The 20918-nt window shown below is 37.7% G+C and overlaps 2 protein-coding genes across 7 annotated transcripts in view; one reads left to right on the forward strand and one right to left on the reverse strand.

Moving 5' to 3' along the window:
- Gstcd (glutathione S-transferase C-terminal domain containing) overlaps window positions 1-20918 on the reverse strand; it is a 117438-nt gene that overhangs the window by 75013 nt on the left and 21507 nt on the right. For all 6 annotated transcript variants that reach the window (XM_013066074.3, XM_004866247.3, XM_004866248.3 and 3 more), the window contains 2 exons: window positions 19548-19799; window positions 17019-17112 (listed from right to left, as the gene is read on the reverse strand). In XM_013066074.3, coding sequence (XP_012921528.1) covers window positions 17019-17112; window positions 19548-19799 — 346 coding nt within the window. The remainder of the gene's footprint in view (window positions 1-17018; window positions 17113-19547; window positions 19800-20918) is intronic.
- LOC147821900 (mitochondrial import inner membrane translocase subunit Tim9-like) lies at window positions 11126-11518 on the forward strand. Its single transcript, XM_087198781.1, is given in 1 exon segment — window positions 11126-11518. A coding segment is annotated over 1 exon segment (288 nt). The 5' UTR covers window positions 11126-11230.

Below are 20918 nucleotides of genomic sequence, written 5' to 3' on the forward strand. Positions count from 1 at the left end.
CAAGGTCTCTGGAAGGAATCCTAGTGTCCTCTGCACTCAAGTCCTATTCTGCTTTGCAAATTTCTAAGATGAACCATCTACCATAAAAGTATTTGCGTCAAATGGCACCAAAACAAGGGAGAGATGCTGCTATGCATTCAGTACAGTTTAGAGTGTTTATTTTACTTTTTATTTTGAGATAGGATCTTGCTATGTAGCCCAGACCAACCTTGAACTCACAATCCTCCTGCCTCAGCCTCTCAAATGCTGGAATTACAGGTGTGTGCCACCATGTCTGGAGCAGTTTTTCTTAAATGAACTTAGTTTTAGAATATTTTTAAGTGAGCTAGATTGTGCTTGTTTGGTATGAATTAAGTCCGTTCTCAACTGAAAGCAGCTGGATCAGGTAATCTTTCAAAATCTAAAATATAGTTTTACTTAGAAATGAACAGTGTTTCCAAAAAGATACTGACACCAGGAGATACAGGGCAATAGGCAGATAGGGCAAGAGTGGGTCACAATATTATACTCAAGAATAAAATGATTCAAACTACTATTACACCTAAAATTACTTTCTAAACCACTTTATCTAAAGTTAAGGCATGAATAAATTTAAAACTGAGAATCAATCTTAAAAAGCTCACAAGTAAAAGAGGCGAAAAGTTCATCAACAGAAAGCAGTCACTGTAAATGGCAAATCTGGCAGTGGGAAATGTCAATTTCACACTGTGCTAGGCATACCCTGCCAAACATGACCAAACTGCTGTTTGGAAAAATAACAACACCTGCTACTACATGCTTTCAAGTAATAGGCCAGACCTATTAGCCAGACCAGGTACAAGCCAGACTCACATGAACCGACCCACCCAGGAATCGTTTTCCATCTGCTTCAGGGTTTATCATTTTAAATCAGTTGTGTTAATTGACTCAGAACAGCAGCTAACTCCAAATAAACTGTTGTTTGGCTTGGTGTAAAAAACGCTAAAAATATCCTTAAAAAGCACTGGGGAGAACCTGAATTAGAACATCTTAATACAGGATTTCAGGCTGGCAGCCAAAATGCATAACCTACTGCTACATTCTGCCACTCATGTGTCCCCTCGGGCAGGAGCCCACCATATGGCTGACAGCCCCAGACAGAACCACTGATTAGGAGAGGAAAATCATGCAGGGATGGACTGTTTTCCCTATGAGTTCCTGTGGGAAAACTGGAAATCTGGCTCAGGGACCGAAGATGCTGACACTTCCAATCTGATGAAAAATCAAAAGAAGGCGTTGCTGCCTTACTCAAAACCTCTAGGGGGCCACTGTTCCACCACTGCCAGACCAGAGGAGTGAGCCATGTGGGCGCCAACAGCACTCTCTCCCCATCAAAATAAGAAGACACGTAAACAAGTCTTAAAACCAGACTTCCAGATCACCTAGAGCAACCCCAAAGGGAAATGAGATGGAACACTCTGATACTCAACCACCTGGACTCCCTGAACTGGCAACAAAAGAGGATCTGGAAAAAATGAAATCAGAAATAATGTCTCACATAACAGCAGAGATTGTGCCCATAGTGCAAGACATGATTAATAAATCTAAAGAGGACACACATAAAAAAAATAGAAGAGCTGAGGAACACAATGGAATCCCAACATAGGAAACAAATGGAATCCATAAAACAGATGCAAACACATTTACAGGACATTAAAAACTCCACTGAAAGTCTACACAGCAGAATGAGCCAATGTGAGGACAGAATTTCAGATAAAGAAGATAAGATTGCAATTAGTGACCAGGAAAAGAAAAATTGCTTCAAAATTGTAAGGGAACATGAGTAATCAATCCAGCAGCTGCTAGATGATGCAAAGAAGAATAATATAAGACTGATTGGAGTCAATGAAGAAACAGGAGAGAGTGCAGATGACATAAAAAAAACTGTTCACAGAAGTAATGGCAGAAAACTTCCCAAGCAGGGGAAAAGAACTTGACATACAGGTAAGTGAGGCATATAGGACTCCAAATAGCCTTGATCAAAAAAAGTCTACACATAGGCATATGATTGTTAAGATTCCAGAAACCCAACAGAGGAACAAAGTTCTAAAAGCAGTGAAAGAAAATAAACAAATCACATACAAAGGAAAGCTCATCAGAATCACAGTAGACTTCTCTACACAAACCCTCAAGGCAAGAAGAGCTTGGAGTGACGTATTCCAAGCCCTAAAGGAAAACAGCCTCCAACCCAGATTGATGTATCCTGCAAAACTATCTTTCAAAATTGATGGAGAAATAAGATACTTTCATGACAAAGAGCACCTTAGGAACTTCATGAATACCAAACCAACACTCCAAAAAATTTTAGATAATATCCTAGAAACAGACAATGAGGATCACAACCCCAAGAAGCATAGCAGAATGAATCCATTGGGCATGGCAAGAAATTAATTGTAAAGGGGGAGAATCCAACAAAAAGAAAAAAGTCATGAACTTCATCTCCCTAATGAGTGTATAATTCAATCTTGTTATTATACTGATTAGTATTTTTCTGATTCTAGTGTTGCACACCTTTCCTTGTGCTGTACTGGCTATTTATCATCTTCTTGTGTCTACTTTTTAATTGGATTGTCTATTAATGAGCTGTAAGAGTGCTTTATATATTCTGATCATAGGTTATATGCATTATAAATATGGTCTATTTAAGGACTACTTTTCATTTTCTTAATGATGTCATTTAAAGTCCTAAATTTTGATGGAATCTCATTTATCAATTCTTTTTTATACATCATGTTTTTTATATCCTAGGAAATTCTTGCCTACCCTCAATTCAAAAAGTTTCCCTTATAATTTCTTCTTAAAGTTTTATACTTTTAGGCTTTCATATTTAGGTTCATGGATCCTTTCAAGTTATTTTTATGTATGGAAATAAAGGGTTGAGGTTAATTTTTTAATATACGGATACCAGGTGTTCTAGTGCCATTTGCTGAAAACACTATCTTTTCCTCTGCTCTTGAGTTTATGTTCTATAAAATGTTAATGTTAAATAATCTTTCAAAACTCAGTGAACCATATATGTGTGGTTCTATTTCTAGATTCTCTGTTTTATTCCAACAATCTATATGTCTTTCCTTACATCAACACTGCCTTGATTACTGTAGCTTTAGAGGAAGGCTTAAAATTAGGTACTAAATGTCTTCCAACACTGTTTTTTCTTTCTACTTTTCTAGGTCCTTTGTACTCCTACATAACTTTTAAATTTCAATATCCAATTCTTCATTCATAGCAAGTATACACAGACCTCAATTTTTATATATACCTTGTGTTTTCTAATCCTGCTAAATTCAAATACAAGTTCTAGGGGCTCCTAGAGATTTCTTAGTATTTTCTCTGTAGATGATCATTTCATCTACATATAAAGATTTTACTTTTACCTTTGCAATCCTATCCTAATTGTGTCATTTTATTGTCAGACTATTTTGGTTTGGGCCTATGTTTCAAAGTTTAATGGGGAGATGAAGAGTAGGCATATCTGCCCTTGTTCCCCACCTTAGGGAGAAAGCATTGTATCTTCTTCATTCATATAAGGCATTTTTCCTGCAAGTATGGAGTACATGTCTTTTATCTGTTGAGAAGGTTCTGTTCTACTTCTAGTCTCCTGATAGCTTTTACCATGAACAGCTGTAGAATTTAGTCCAATACTTTTTCTCCAACTACTGACAGGATCATATGGCTTTTTCCTTCTGCTTTAAATGTTTGATATAATTTATCAGTTAAAATGTACATGAGTCTGTTGTCACAGTTAGGTTTTCAAACTAGGAATATACTTTCTTTAATTTGCTATTCAAATTTTATATTTCCTCCAGAGTCAGTTTCATTAATTTGTCTTCCAAGGTACTTCTTAGAAGTTGTCCAATTTATTTCTAAAAAGATTTTTGTAATATATTTTCTCTATCCTTTTAAATTCTGTAAAATCTGTGGTAATGTCTTCTAGATCTTGATATTGTAATTTTTAAAATGTATAATTGATATTGTGTAATAGGAAGAAAAGGGCTAAAGGAGCAGGGGAAGTGGGAGGGGTAGGAGAAAGGAAAGAAGGGAAAAGAAAAAATATGAGAAAAGGAAAAAAATGAAAACAAAGTCTTTGCAAATGGAGAAGGGTGGAGGGGGTGAAGGGAGGGCAGGAGAAGGGGAAAAAAATAAGAACCAAAATACTCATTTAAAGATACAAGATCCCAATGATGTATGTAACTGTATTTTATACCTAAAATGTACCAATAAACTTAATGGGAAAAAAAAACCCTCTAGTGGATTTTCTCCTTTGGGAGGGTAGGGACAGGGAGGCCACTATTAGCCAGTCTCTGGGACCAGAGTACATGAAGGCTCTGAACTCAGAGTAAAAAGCAGCTTTAGAAGTGGAATTTTCAAATTCACATAGAGATAACTGAGGGTGACAAACCACAGGGCCACAAAAAAGGTGACAGATTTCAGGCACAGAAAGAGGCTAAGGAGCACCTGAAGACAGCAGCAGGTTATTCTCTCCACAATGTGCCCGTGCATTGCTCCACCACAGAAGCAAGGGGTCAGGCAGGCCAGTCAGCAGTCAGCCGCAGGTGCCTATTACATTAGGAAGAGAATGGTGGTCAAAGAGGAGGCAGTAAAAAGTGCTGCAGTCGGAGCTGGGTGTGGAGGTGCGGCTGTAATCCCAACCCTCAGGAGGCTGAGGTGGGAGGATTGGGAGTTTGAGACCAGCCTGAGCAGCACAGAGAGTTCAAGGCCAGCCAGGACTACAAAGCAAGACTCTGCCCCAAAAACACAAACACAAAAATGCTGTAGTCTTTCTGTGAGCTACAACAAGCAGAGTCACATACAGGTTTGAAGAGTGAAGCAGCCAGAAAAACAGCTTTACATTCAGTAAACATAGGACATTTACTAAATTGAGTCAGCACTGTCTCTTAAGGAAAAATAATTCTGCTGGTTAAATAGACAATCTGTGTCCTCTAGTAATTTAGATGCCAAGGTTTATATCTAATGTCCCCCAAAGCCTCACATGCTCCTAGGTGGGGCTTTTCAGAGGTGGCTTGATTGAGGGTATGTGACTATGGATTACACTGACTGGCTTAGCCCAGTTACAGGTGTGGAAATGGGAGCCCCACCCTGGGTGTGGGTGGCACCAGCCAATAGGCTTGTAGCCTAGGTGGGATAAAAGGGAACGGGAGGCTGTCGGTGCTGCTTCTTACCTTGGATTGTTTCTCCTCCATCATGCCTGCTGCCATGCTGCCTGCCTTGCAGCCAGCCAACTGTGGACTGAAACCTCTACAAACCACGAGCTAAATAAACCTTTCCTCTTTCAACCTGTGGGTGTTAGCTATATGGTACCTAGGATCACAAATGCTTTTGTTTGTTAAAAATTTGGTTCACAAGCAGAAGTGTTCAGAAAAATTTTGTTTTTGTTTGCAAATTCTGCATCAAGTGACAAACACAACCGCAGCCATCCTTCCCACGTGGACACAAACAAACCTGGTCACTTTTCCAGAACTATGGAATGAATTAAGTTCATGAACCAAGGTACCACTGTATTTTGTCCCAGCAATAAGGAAAGTTAACTAAGACACTTATCAATGTCTATGAGACCAGAAAATGAACAGATTGTAGTAGGACCGAAATCTCTCATCTCTTCAGAAAGTTTACTTAGGAAATAACATGTGAAAGTATAAAGGGATATATAAAATGATTAGTTGCTCTTTGTCCCAAAATTCTAAAACCATGCAAAATGGTTTTGAAATCAAAAGAAAACAGCTCTCCTAAAAAGAATTGTAAAAATGGGCTTTGATTATGGGAGAAAAGAATATAGATACTAACATCAAAGGCTCAGTGAGCTGATCCTAACTCTACCAATCCATCCACAGCCTGCATTACTAGCTTCTTGGCATTCAGCTGAAATTCCCCTCATGCTCATTTTTGAGTCTACCTTTGTTAGTTTTGTTCTCTCATTCAAATGCTTTAGTCTTCTTTATTTTTATCCGGAGCTTGCTCTGTTCCATGGCCAAGGTCAAGACCTACTGGGCTTGCTTGCAACCTTTCTCAACCAAGACTCAATCCCCCCTCTGTCTTTCCAACCCAGCCAGCCTAAAGAAACATGGAAATTACATCCTTAAAATGTAATGCAGTGGGCAAAAGCTGCTAAGATCAAAATGTCACAGAAAAGAAGGGATTAAGAAAAAATGCTTTTAAATATATTTCCTTAAAAAGAAAAGGTTTAGAAGCTATCAATTCCAAAACAACATACATTTATTAGTGTTACACTGTAGCCATGGGCTTCCAAATAGGACACCCTGCTGCTGAAGCAGATTCCCCAGTTTAAAGCGAGGAGGCTGATCTCTGGTCCATGAGGCAGGCTCTTCTGATTTGGAATTCCTTCTCTCCTCTCCCTTTCTCTCTTCAAATTTTAGCAAAATGTTGCTTCATTAACTGAGCACATCACTACATGATGGGAGGCACAATGTCCTGGAAGAGCCATCTGCATTTTTGTGATGGCAGAGAACACAGCAGTGCCCTCTCATCTCAGCACCGCTTCTCAGACCCCAGGGGATGAAGGAGAAGCAGCAGTGACAACATGCTCTGTTATTTTGGGGCATAATTTTAAGGATGAGTTGTTTCAAAATATTGATTGTGAGGAGTTAATGTGTTATATTTCATTGGCTCTTCCATTAACAAAGAAATGAATCTCACTGTCAGTGAAAAGAGCCCATTTTAATTCTGAACCTACCTATTTAAAGATGTTATTTGTACTGTTATTTGTTATCATTTTCAGTAAATTCTTAAACTCCAGGTCTCAGGGATAATTCTTAAATTTCCATACTATTTTCTCCCTCTGAGGACTCAGGGGTTGGGTTTGGTATTATGTTTTACAACTCCCAATTACTCTCACACTGTGTCAGCCTCACAGCTCTTCCTTCTCATTCCATATTCATCAGACCTCCAATTCGTTGTGCGAGGGATGTAGGCATCAGGGTCATAAACATGCTTACTGACCAGTGCTGTCTAAGGGCCCAGGCTGTTAGGGAGAGATGGCAACTGGTCAGGGAATCACCTTCTTCACTGAAAGGAAACACAGCTACCAACACTTAACCTTCTGACGTAAGAGCACCTGGACCAACAGTCGCCACTGTGCTTTGAGCTTCTTTCTTGAAATGGGTTCACCTGAATCAGTGCTGCTTTCACGCTGCCCTCTGAAGGTACAGTGGACCTTCAAGCTATGACCGGCCCGAAATACAAACAACTTGGGTTATGACCAGAAGTTTAGTTTTAACTCATGAACAAAGTCTTGAGTTATGATCCAAATGCTGGCCGCTTGTGCTTCCAGATGGTCTCAGATATAGATTTAACCCTTAGAGTTCTGGAAGGAACAAGACAGCATCCTGTCTTGTGTGGGGTTAATTGAGAAATCCTGTGTGATGAGGCCTCTGTGAACGTCCCAAGTATGCACTTCTGTGAGCTTCTAGACCAGCACACACGTGTGCAGAAAGCGGCAGACCCAGCTCTAGGGGGACTGAAGCTTTGTACTTGGGACTGTCCAGACTTCACCATACACATCTCCTAGCTGGCTGTGTCCTTTACCATATTCTTTACTAAGAACCTGGTAAACGTAAATAAGACTTTTCCCTGGTAGCTCTCTGCAAATGGGTTGCACCTGAGGAGGGCAATGGGCGAACTCAACACACAGCCAGTTGTTGGACTGAGAGCAGCACCTGAAGCAGAGAGCAGTTTGATGGTACTGAGCCCCCACCCTGTGGACCGGAAGCTGTCTCTAGATAGTCAGAATTGACTTCTGCTGAGTTGGTGGACACCCAGCTACTGTCGTGCCTGTAGAGAACTGCTGGGAACCCAGGGAAACTCTCCACTCATCCGGTGTCAGAAGCGTTGTGTCTGAGTGAAGAGAGGAAGGAAAACACTTGCTTTTCCTGTATCCCAGAGAAGCCCTGGCAGAAGACCGGACGGTGGTCAGGGTGCTTTACACCTCGGTGCTCACCCAGGGCTTCCCCTCCAAGCCGCTGGGCCCTCAGGAACTTCTCTCCTCTCCAGTCAGGGCAGAGGGGAAAGCAACTCTGCAGGTGCAAATCCTAGGTTCAGTCTGTCCTATCACGGCTCTGACACCCTGCACACAACTCTGGAATTAGTCTTCTTGTATCCAAGTCTTCAAATGATCCCCGCTCGAATGTCCCTTCTTTTCCTACTGGGAGCTGAATCGATATCATCATATTTTAAAGAGTTGGTGCAAGGGTCCAGTCAAAATTGAACACCTCTTGAACTGCTATATAAATGTGCATGTTGCTTATTAATGATATTTAGTTGAACTTAAAAACTTATTGGAAGCACTTAATAAACAACAAAATTATTTAAAGCCTTCTCTTCAGACATACCACAGTCTTAATCCAACAATGACCCAATTTTACGGTAAAATTTAGGTTAGAAGAAACAGATCAGCCTAAGTAGAAAGCAATTTTCCAAGTCATTTTCTTCAATATGGCCTATCACAGCTGGGTTTTCTTTCTTTTCCTTGTTTTGCTGAAAAAAGTGGCTACATCCTAAGGACACAGAAGTATTTAGTCAATAAATTTGTTAAAGTGAGAAAGAAAGAGATGACCCTACTTATTAGCCCCCAAACCATTAAATAGCTTTCAATGCCTCCTTTGTGAGATGTGCAGACTGCCACAAAAATTATTTTTCATTGCAAAAACAAATCAGAGTAGAACTTTCATATAAAGGTGTTTGTTCTTAAGATAAGGAATTGTCCTAGGAACTAAGACTTTGCCCTAGTTTTACAAAATATTTTCTATGTGAACATATGGAAAATTCCTACTTTGTCAAAATTAAAAAGCATGTAACCTTTTGCATTTATGTATACAGAACACAGTCAACTTTCAATACAGGATTCAACACAATAACTAATTCAATCATTATCCACTAATAAGCATATAAAATTCACATCTATAAACACCACACTGTTGATCATTAAAACTGCATGTTTATGCTCTGCAAATAAAGGCAGGTTTGTATTCATGGCTGCATTTCTGCCCTGTGGTAAGAATAAGTTTTCTCCAGGTCTGGTGATTCAGTTTTAGGCAGCTGGATTGTTTTTGGGAGGCATAGCTGATGGGGAAATTTCCTTGCTTCAGGTACCTGCACAGAGAGCTGGCCTCATTAAATAGAAATAATGAAGAGTCTGGGTGCTGAGGGGAATTGGTTCAAAGCACAGAAGAAAATAGTTCATTGTGTAGCCTAGCTGATTCTCATAACTGTCTGGAATAACATAGAGGATGCCAATTGAAACTAAAGTGAATAATACTCATTAGTTTCCTTTAGTAGAAAAATAAGAATCCTCATCATTTCCCTCAATCTCCTAAATGTGATTATAAATATTTAGGTTTAAAAAATAATTCTTGAAAGTTTAGTAATATCAAAATACTTTAAGTTTAAAAGTTGTTACTGTGAAATATTCAAAAATAGTCCAGGAGGTAAATTATGTGAGAAAATGTGGCTTTGCAAATGCATAAAATGAAATTAATTCAGAAGTAGTTTTGCATTAATTATACAGAGAATCTTTCAGAGTTTTCAAAGCAATTATGCATAGTTCATATATAACTGCAAATAATTCTATCAGTGTTTTATCTTCATTAGAAAATGATGGTGAAGGCTGGAACTGAATACTTTATTGCGGATATATTTTAGAGCAAAAGGTTTTCCTTATTCCTCATGAGACCCAAAAGCATATTGTACTCTACTTAAAATGAATTATTACAAAATTCACCCATTAATAATTTATGTAAAATATTTATGAATTTTCATTGAAAGTTGCCTCATTCAAAAACACCAAAGCCTGTTATTATAGTCACTATCTGTGATCATGAGAAAATCTCATTAAAAAAAAACCCTTAGAAAAAGTCCTTTCCTGAAGATAAGCCAGGAGTTGCTGCAAGCCTAACAGGACAAGAATGGCCCCATCCCAACTATGTTTGACAGTAACTGGAGAAGGATTTGAACCCTTGGCTACTGCTCTTTTTCAGAAACAAGTATTTCAATACTTATACAAATCCTATTTTAGCCTTTTAAAGTAATATAATCTCTGAAAAAACCACTAATACTTAACAATATTCACCTTTGAATGGATAATCCCAACATCCTTATTAGGGAATTCAAATATTCCTAAAATAAACCATGGTAATTTTCAAACTTGCTTAGTGCTATAAGCAACAGCTTACAGGAAGCAGGAAGAGATCCAATTCTCTTTGACTGTTCAATAAATACTTCTTTTGTTCACTTGTATACAGACCAAAACAATTCCAAATAATTTTTAAACTGTACATTTGACCTATTAAAATAAACCAGGTCAATGTGTATAGTCACATAGGTATTTCCTCATGTTAAATATAGTATTTTGTTTTTAAAAGAAATACTCCTAGAAGACTCATGAAATCCACCCTACTTAGTGGCTGTTAAAACTCTTCTTGGTAATCAGGCATCAGGGTCTCTGTGAAGTACTTTACAATCTGATCTTCAAATAGAGTTCTTAAAGTCTAACCCTGGAGGGCAGAACAAAGCATAGCACAATACTGGGAAGGATTACAGCACATCTGCCTCCAAGAGGGAAAAAAATAAAAAGACTTTTCACTTTTCCCTTTAATCACCTGCCACAGTTAATTCACATAAAAGTCATGTACTTTCCTAAGGAAATCTGGTTTCAGGGTTCACACACACACACAAAAAGACACATACTTTGTGGATGTGAGGTACCAATGCTGTGAGCCCATTTTACCAACAGCCTATATGGTAGATATGGGTCCTGCACTTATGTTTGTTGAAGACTCTGAAATAACAAAACTTGAATTTAATCTTGATATTCCTTTTTAGGCCTTGCTTTAAAAAAAGGTGGTTCCAGGGTATTTAGCCAGTAGTATAATGCTATGCAACTATTTTCCTTTATACACACAAACTGAATTTAAAGTTCAAAACAAACTCTTTGAAACTGAATCATTTTGACAGTCAAAACACTCAGTCCTGGTGTTCTCTGCCATTCTCCGGCCAAGGCGCCCGCTTTAACCCCGACAGGCCAACGGTCGTCGCAGTCCCCCAGCCTCGTACGGAGGAAAGCCAGTGACTGAGTAGAAATCAGGCCTCACTGGAACCCTGAGCAGAAGTTGGACAACTGCTTCTCAGGAACTCAGGAAACTCATGTGTCAGAAAAGGTGACTCATAAATAAACCAAAAGAATATGGCTGCACAGATATCAGAATCTGATCAAATAAAACAATTTAGGGAATTCCTGGGAACCTACAATAAACTTACAGAAAACTGCTTTTTGGACTGTGTTAAAGACTTCACAACAAGAGAAGTAAAACCTGAAGAGATCACCTGTTCAGAACATTGCTTACAGAAATATTTAAAAATGACCCAAAGAATATCCATGAGATTTCAGGAATACCATATTCAGCAGAATGAGGCCCTGGCAGCCAAAGCGGGACTTCTTGGCCAGCCCTGATAGAGAAGTCCCAGTGGCTGAGCTCTGGGTGGAGGCTGCCCTGGGAAAGAGGGCTCATCAGGTGGAATCCCTGGAAGTGATGAGCACCATGGTGAACCATCTGTCATGACTACTTGGCAAATGGAAACCACTGGAAAATTGCTGCTCACCAGGAATAATCAAAATAGAGGATCTTATTGTTCAGTGAAAATAATAAGGTACAACATTTGTTGAGACCTTAAGATTCAGTAGCTTGGTAACTTAATTAGAAAAATAAGCCACTGTTTCTTCAACTGTGAGCAAAATATGTGTTCAATCACTTAAGAGAAAAACATTACTGAAAGTGAAATAAATGGGGATATCACTGAAAAAAAAACAGTCCCAGTTTTCAGTGCTATCAAATGCAAATGTAGAATCAACTTGGATACTACTAAGCTTTCAGTATGCAAATAACTTTCCCTGCTTCTCCTGCTCATTAACATAAGATCCATAACATTATAATATATGTATCACCAAAACATTCTCAGGGGACCTTGAAGTTTTCAGGGAGCCCAGCGTAAACTACCAGCCAAGTTTAATACTTGCGCTATTTCTAGTCTATATTAGTCACTATTCTGAAGCAATGTTTATAAAAAAAATTCAAATTATGCTAAGTTACTATTTCTCTGTGCACTTAGGAACTCAACCTGCAAAATGGGCTTTCAAAGGTGAAAGTCAATGTTGATCTGTGTATATGTTCATTATAAAGGAAATTTATTACAATGTCTTTGTTTTGGATAAAACTATCATTTGATTCACAAATCATTTCCAGTATTTTTCTGATATAGATAACAGAGTGAGCTGAGCAATATTTCAATATTCTTTAGTTCCCTGATTTTTTCTAATGTTTCTGCTCAAATTATTTTTATATCTTAATTTGAAATAATTATAGAATGACAGGATGTCACAAAAATATTTCACCCAGTCCTGTGAACTCCATACCAAGGTTTCCCAATTTATACTACAACTAAAGTAGTGGTAGAAAAACATATCCAAACTAGGAAATCATTGTTAGTATGATACTATTAGCTTCAGATTCTACTCATTTTTCACCAGTTTTTACATGCATTAATTTATGAATAGATAGTATCACTTTATGCTGACTGATGTCATGTATACATTCATGCAACCACCATCACACAAGTGACACTTCTAGCGCTATTTCCTACCAAGCATTAATCTATTCTCTTTCTAGCTTTATTTTGAGAATGGCATATACTGGTAACTGTAATCAATATAGCATAAGTAACTGTTTTTCCCCCAGTACTGGGGATTGAATGCAAGGCCTCCACACTAAAATATAGGTCCAGTCCTTTTTAAAATTTTTTATTTTGAGACAGGGTCTTGCTAAGTCACTAAGTTGCTCAGGCAAGGCTTGAATTTGTGATCTGGGATTATAGGCATGTGCCATCATGTCCAGCTAGTATAGGTAACCTTAATGCCCTTGAGGTCCATCTAAGTCATTGCAACTATTAAAAATACATTCCTTTTTATGACAAGTAGTATTCCATTGCACAGATGCACCAGAATTTGTTTAATCATTGTCCTAGTTACTTTTCTTAGTGCTGAAACAAAATACCTGAAACCCACACATTAAAGGAGGAAAGGTTTATTTCAGCTCACAGTGTATGGAGGTTTCAGTCCATAATCAGCTGGCTCTAGGGCCAGGTGGCATGGCAGAGGGGCATCACAGAGGAGAAACAGTCCATGACAAGGCAGACAGAAGGTAGCAGCAGCTGTCGCAGCCACCAACACCTGTTCCTTCTGTCCCTTTTATTACATCCTCGAGCTACAAGCCTATGAGCTGGTACCGCCCACATCCAGGGTGCAGCTTCCCTTTTCCATAAGTGGATTCATCTACACCCAGAACTATGCTAATTCCAATGAGTGGGCTAATTAAGTGTCACACTCGCTTAATCCCAGTATCATACACCCTAGATCCAGCCAGCCCAGCAAAGCCCCACCTATGAGCAGATCAGGCTTTGGAGGGACGTCTAGACACAGCCATAACCATCAGTTATTCACTGAGGACATTTAGGTTGGTTCTTGTTCGAAAATCACTAAGAATAAATTTGGTATGACTATTCCTTTGCAGATTTTTGTGTGAATAAGTTTTCATTTCTCTGGGATAAATGTCCAAGAGTACAATTACAGAGTCTTATGGTAATTTCATATTTAATTTTGCCAGAAATTGCCAAACTATTTTCTAGAATGCCTGTACTATTTTATGTCCCTACCAGCAAAGTATTAGTGTGTAGGCATTGAATCAAATAACAGGAGCATCTTATGTTCATCATATGTACCAGGCAAATAACAAACTTGTTCTCTGTAATTGTATTATATATACTTCAAACCATTTAATGTAAATTTTGTGCATGTTTATATTATCTTTTAGAGGCATTTAACTTCAGATTACAAGACAGTTTAGATAAATACTTTAAATAATACTTTGGTGAAACACCAAAAAGTCCTGCTTCTGGCTCTCTTCTTTCCGCATGTGACTGATATGGTTATCCTGAGAGAACCTCAATTTGTAACACAGCAGCCCCTGCTCCTGTTTAAGACAGGACAGCAGAGGGGCCACACAGACCCAGTGCACGAAGGGAGTGACGATGGCCAGCTCTGTCCCAGGTTGTAGGATAAAAGATGACATCTGCTCCCTCTTTCCACTCAGAAGGTAAAGATGCATGAGATCAGAATACAGGGTGACCCTGGACATGAGAAAAGGAATCCTTTAACAGTATTCTAGTTTATCTCACAGGGTAGGAAACCACACAGGTACCTGACAGGGAACAGTAATAGGGTACGTAATTGGCCGGATGTTCCCATTCTAGCAGGAGGCTCTCAGTTGAATATTTGAGAACAAGGCCAAGACTCTCTGTCAGGAGACATGATTAATATTAACTCAAGTCCTTCATTCCTTATTTTATATACAATTCATCCTGTATAGAAACATTTGATCACAATGATCGCATGAGAATTTTCATGACATGTCCTGAGCTCAAAGATGAAAATAAGTATCTGGAATTCAACTTAGTAAGTACATTTTTCACATAGATGTGGTCACAGCAGTACTGAAACTGATATTCATACATTGCAAAACTGAAAAAATTAGCAAATTCAATGACAATGTTGGGAGCTATGATTTTTTTCTATTGGAAAAGGCAGACAGAGATACTGAATTTGGGAAAAGTAGGATAATCTTGTGAGGTTGAAATGGAATTAGAAGTATCAGTATAAACTAATGATTTTCAGTGCATGTAGATAACGGCCATAGACACACCAGTGGGTACTGCGTGTGTGGCTGTGTCTGACTGTGTATACAATTATATGTGTACACATCTATTTCCTCGGTCTCTATACACATACACAACTCTGCTGAGATGACACTGTAAAACAAAACGTGCAGCATTTAGAAACTGCTTTCATTTCTTTTTTTAGTACATGTGCTGCCGAAGCAAGCACTTCTTTTCATTTCTCGATAAGTATCAACTGGAACAAAAGCCCATTTTTATTCCATTTTATTCTGCTGGTGTTGGGATCGAATGCAAGGCTTTGCCCATCCTAAGCTCGTGCTGTACCATTGAATTGTATTCCCCAACCTGAAATGTGATAGTTTTTAATTTAATAAACTAAAACTTCAACCTTTTCAGAATCTAACTTATAAGGAACCAGTAAAAAAAATCCATTTGCAAGTACCATAAAAATAAATATTTAAGGGCCGGGGATTTAGGTCAGTAGTTCCAGCACCTGCCTCACAAGCACAATCCCCGGTACCAAAAAAACAAAAAAAACCCCAAATACTTAAAATTTTCAAAATGTCAGAAAATATTTAAAATTTAAAAACTAATGAATTCACCAGAGACTCTTTTTACGTACAATTGTCAAGAGACTAAAAAAAAACAAAAAAAACCTTAATTTTTTTCCTCACAAAACATTTTGTAAAAATGCACCAAAATAAATTTTTTTTTTGCAGTGCTGGTGATCAAGCCCAGGTCCTCATTAAGCAGACACTATCACCGAGCTACACAATCACCCCCTAAATTATTTCTTTAACAAAACAGAACTGATTCATGAGACACAGATAACATTAAGCAGCGTCACAGAACAGAAGAATGTAAAAAGGGAGGCAGAATATTTCAAAAAGCTTTGAAAATCAAGTCATATGTAGCTAAATATAAAAGTAAAAAGCAGCGAATGATTGAAGGGATATTTGAGCTATTCTAAAAAAATTTCCATCTAAAAAGCACATTAAATGATATTTCAAACACATTAAGTGTTCTTTAGATATTTAATTGGGTTTCTGAGAATAATGAAAATCCACATGGAGTGGTACGAGGGATTGAACCCAGAACCTTACACATGCGAGGTGAGCACTCTACCACGGGGCCACATCTCCAGTGTCACTGGGTCTTAAAACAGGGTAAAGGGTTAAAAACTGGGAGAGGAGTTCAAAATAGATGTAATAATCCTGAACTGATATCAAACTGCCCTGAGGAGATTTGCTAATGATTAAGGACCTAGACTAACAACAAGACAAGGAAGTCAGGCTAGATCTGGAGGCTAACCATGCAGAGAGAGTCAGGGTGAACACTACCATGTAAAAGTAAAAGACTCAGAAAATGATATTCCCTCTGAGAAAACTCAGAAAAAGTGCTATCCAACAGGAAAGGAAGATGATAAAAAATAATTTATCTATTTAAAATCTCAGATCCACATAGAAAGGTTCAACAGATTTGAAGCTGAAAAACCACTGCAAAATGGTCTTAAGTTCTAACACTTTGAAAGCCTGCCATAAGCATATATAAACACTTGCTGTGCAGATTTAGGCCCACCCCAAACCTCACAAGTTTCCACACAAATTGAGGTAACCCAAAACTGAACTCACAGTCTAAAATTACAAAATTCACATGGAAATAAGAAGCCAGAAGTAAAGTCAACCGAATAAACAAAAAGCAGAATTAGACATCTATGAACATTAATTATGATCAGTAATAAACAGACTATAAAACTCACAGAAAACAGGAAACCAAAACATGAGCAAAGGTTCTCAAAAACTAAAAAGAATTTCTAGTAATAAAAATATAATTATTTAATTAAATGCCCAACAATAGAAAGATATTTTTTAAACAATATTTTAACAGTTAGGGAAAATGGATTATGGACTATTAGATGACCACAAATGTTTTGTTAATTTTTATTAGGTGTGATAACGGCATCGTTATTGCTTAAGATATAATTTTCTTTTAACTGTGTGTGCTAAAATATGACATATTACTTGGGATTTGTTTTAAAATATGTCAGAAAATAAAAAAGAATAGATGAAGTGAATGTAGGAAGATGTGGAAAATATTAAATTTAAGAGATGTATATATATGAAAATTTTGTAATAAATATGAAAACTCAATGGTTACTTCATTAGAATATCAGACACAGTCAAAGAAAGAATTAAATAATTGGAAGATGGATCTGATTTTAAGTAAAACTTAAAAGAAAAACACACCTTCCTTCGGGCTCACTGCAGCAGGAAGACCATTCCAGTCAAGGGTCCACGTAGGGCAGGGGTGGGGAGAAAACATCACTTCAATGCCTTTTTCCTAGAAAAGAAAATAGGCTCTTTCCAAATTAATGAATTAATAAAAATCATGATTTGTTTAGAAGGCCAAATTTCTATCTCCTATCTTATTAAGAAGGGGCATTAATAGTAAAAAATCATCAATTATTGCCCCAAATATTTAATTACATGAGAAAAGGCAATATGTTGGGGGTTTTGATATCATACTTTTTTATACTGAGATAGTAGAAAGTAAAGCTGTCTTAAAATGTATTCCCTGAAAACATATAGAAGTAATGAGGCATCATCTAGAAATACACTGGTATCAAAAAGTCACCTGAGGATAAAACTTCATAAAACATAATCCACACAAAGATTATAAAAAGTGGACTCTGCGTGTCCATCAAGGTCCACGTATACATAACTGAAAACTGCCACAGCCTATATGGTGTATTTGCTGAACCGAAACCCTCACACTTCAACACACACCCCAACACACTGCCCCATCAGCGGGCTATCAGTGACACTAATGTCACTAGGAAAAATTCCTCTGATTTAACAAATGGATTCCAACATTTGTAAGGAGGAGCACTTTTCAATGCACTAAAAAGTTTAAGGCTCTTTTCCTATGTTAGAAGCCCTGCATTTATTTATTTGATCTACACATAGTGAGATGACAAACACATGGATTCGCAGACCTCTCCCATTACATTCTCTGTCTGTGCCCCACTGGACAGATAACCATGTTCTGGTATTTTTATGTGTAGGAATAACCTACTCAAGAGATTCACCCAGGTATAGTCCCAGCACAGAGAAGGCTGAAGCAGGAGGACTGGTTGAATGTATGAGATTGAGGCCAGCCTGGACAACAAAGAGAGATCCCTATCTCAAAATGAAACAAACATAAAGAAAGGAAAAGGAAGAAAAAATTGTTGAGAATTCAGGACTAATCCCTCAGCAAAGTCAGTGAGATTACTTTTCTTTGTGAAACTTGTTGAGTTTAGGTCCCAAAGGCACTGGTAGGTAGGTCCCTTTGTTAGGGCCAGGCACAGCCATATATCTACAAGTCCGGAGCACGCATTTGCCTCTGGAAAGATAAACATCTCTCTGACATCATCTGCCCTCTTCCATCTCCTTTACCCTACTTTAGCTACGCTGGCCTTCCTGTTCCTCACGTCTAGGTAGGGTCTTTGATGAAATACAACTATACTGAGATACCACTTATATATCTCAAAGTTTACTCTTTTAAAGCATGGAATTCAGCAGTTTTTATAATATTCACAGTTATGAAACCACCCCCTCTATGTGATTCAGAACACTGCGTCATCCTCCAGAGAAGCCTTGTATCCTCTCAGGAGGGAAATCAAAGTCCCCCATCAGAGCTTCCACCTGACCCAGACACACCAACATCTAGACACACCTTAGTAACTGCTGAAACCAACCTTATATCCACATGCCACTGCTTAAGGGCTCAGCTAAAGCCACATGGAGTTGGTGTCCCTACTAAAGTGTTCTAGTACATTTCTAAACCAGTAAACTTTCTGTCACTACAGAACTCAAATACTTCCTAGCCCAAAGAGGAAAATAATAAATATTTTTCCTGAGCAATTCAGATGAATACTCAATCATTTTGTGAATTCTCCTTTATTTAAATAATCTGCAAATAATCTAATAAAAGCAAAACATTTTTATAGATTGTTTCAAATTATAGAGAAAAGAAAGCCTATTGGTAGAATTTTAGTATTATAAGAAACAAATTATTGTTTCATTGTTCTTTTTTTTTTTTTTGGTATTGGGGATCAAACTCGGGACCTTGTGCTTGCGAGGCAGGTGGCGGAACCACTGAGCTAAATCCCTCGCCCATCATTGTTCTTATTAATAGCAAGTATATTAAATTCATAAAGAAAAATAAAATTCAAAGAATTTCAAAATCATTCATTTGGATAAAACATTGGAAATAAACTGAGATAGTCATCTTTTTTTTTGGTACTGGGGATCAAACTCGGGTCCTTGCAGTTGCGAGGCAGGCGGCGGAACCACGGAGCTAAATCCCTGGCCCTAGATAGTCATCTTTATATTTCTTTAACTTCAAATCATCATCTCAAGCTTAAAAAGACTGAGATCAAAACCTTGGCACAGAAAAACATCAGAATGAAACACTACATTTGGCCAGGTATATTACATTGGTCCATGTCCTAAATTTAAAAATATTTTAAGAAAAATACTTTTTAAAAGCATGTATCATGATTTACTTGGCTCCAAAGGCACATAGTATAAAAACTCTTCAATTTACTATATTGTACTTAAATACAAAAGACTATCAGGAATACTAATTAGTAAAAGCAATGCAAGACAGCTATGAATGAAATTTATAACAAAAATTGTGTCAAGAAATGATTGCTCATTGGGGTAGGATGCTCAGACACATTATCATGTGGAAGTTTTCAAATAAGATTTTAATAAAGCAAATTTAAGTACCATTAACTTGGTCATTGTTGGTCTTGGTCCTCCCGTAAATAAAGGATCATTCTGCTCCTCTCCACCCGGGGCTTCAATTAGGTGCGGACAATGTTCATTCGGAGAGGATGACAGCTCTGGTAACTGGACAAAGTGGATCCCACACTTGGAAGCTGCTGTTTTCACTCTTGGCACTTCCTGAATTCTCTGGTACCAAGAGGCTAACAATGGAAATTCTGTCAACTTCTCAGAAAATTTCTTGCAGATAATGACCTGGATAGGAAAAGGAATAAAACACATTATTACATAGTTTTGTTTGTTGAAAACAGCTGTATTGCAGTAGCTACATGGTATAAAATAGATACAATTTAAGGGTAGTTAGTGAAATAACACAATTGTACAACTACTACCACAATGCACTTCCAGGTCATGAGGTCACCCCAAAAGTCCCTTTGTGGTCATTCGCAGTCAATCTCTGTTTGCATGGTCTGTTGCAGGCAACCAGTAATCTGTTTTCCATATTTAAAATTTTATCTTCTGTATAACTTTTATAAATGGGATGATAAAATGAATGTATCCATCTTGCTTAGCACTGCATTGAGATTCATCCATGAAGTTGTATTTATCAGTAGTTCTTTTATTACATGTGAAAGTTACTGTGTAGATATAGTGTATTTTGCTTATACATTTATGAGTTGATGGACACTTCATATTTCTAGTTTTTGACTATAGTGAATAATGTTACCACACATAATTATATACCTGTGTTTATGCATAAGTGTTTCTCATTTTCAGGAGTACATATTTCAGATTCAAGTTGCTAGGTTGTATGGAAAGTATATATTTAACTTCCAAAGAAACCACCCAATGTGGCCATACCATGTTATATTCTCAAAGGCAATGGACACAGACTCCAATTGCTCTGTATCTTGTCAACACCTGTTGTTGTCATCTTTATTTTAGCCACTTACATGGGTATGTAGTAGTAACTCATTGTGATTTTCATTTGCATTTCCCTATGATTCATGATGCTGAACATTTTTTGATGTGTTTATTTGCCAGGTGTATATCTTCTGTGGTGACACATTTATCATTCGCTTCATAATGTAAAAATTGGGTCAACCCAATAACAAGGAAAGAAGTAACTCAATTAACAAGTAGACAAAAGATCTGAATAAACACTCAGAAAGACATGCAGGTAGCAGCACAACATATGAAAAAATGCTAATCATCAAATATAGAGGATTACAACAAGGAGATACCACTACACGTTGCTTAGAAAAATGAAAATCCAAAACACTAACAATGCCAAATAATAGCGAGGACATGGAACAGAAATTCTTCTATGCTGGTAGAAATGCAACCCAGTACAGCCATTGTGGAAGACAGTTT

This window comes from Heterocephalus glaber, unplaced genomic scaffold, assembly GCF_053883595.1.
Source record: "Heterocephalus glaber isolate CG9 unplaced genomic scaffold, H.glaber_assembly_v1.0 deba00001688, whole genome shotgun sequence".
NCBI classification, from domain to species: domain Eukaryota; kingdom Metazoa; phylum Chordata; class Mammalia; order Rodentia; family Bathyergidae; genus Heterocephalus; species Heterocephalus glaber.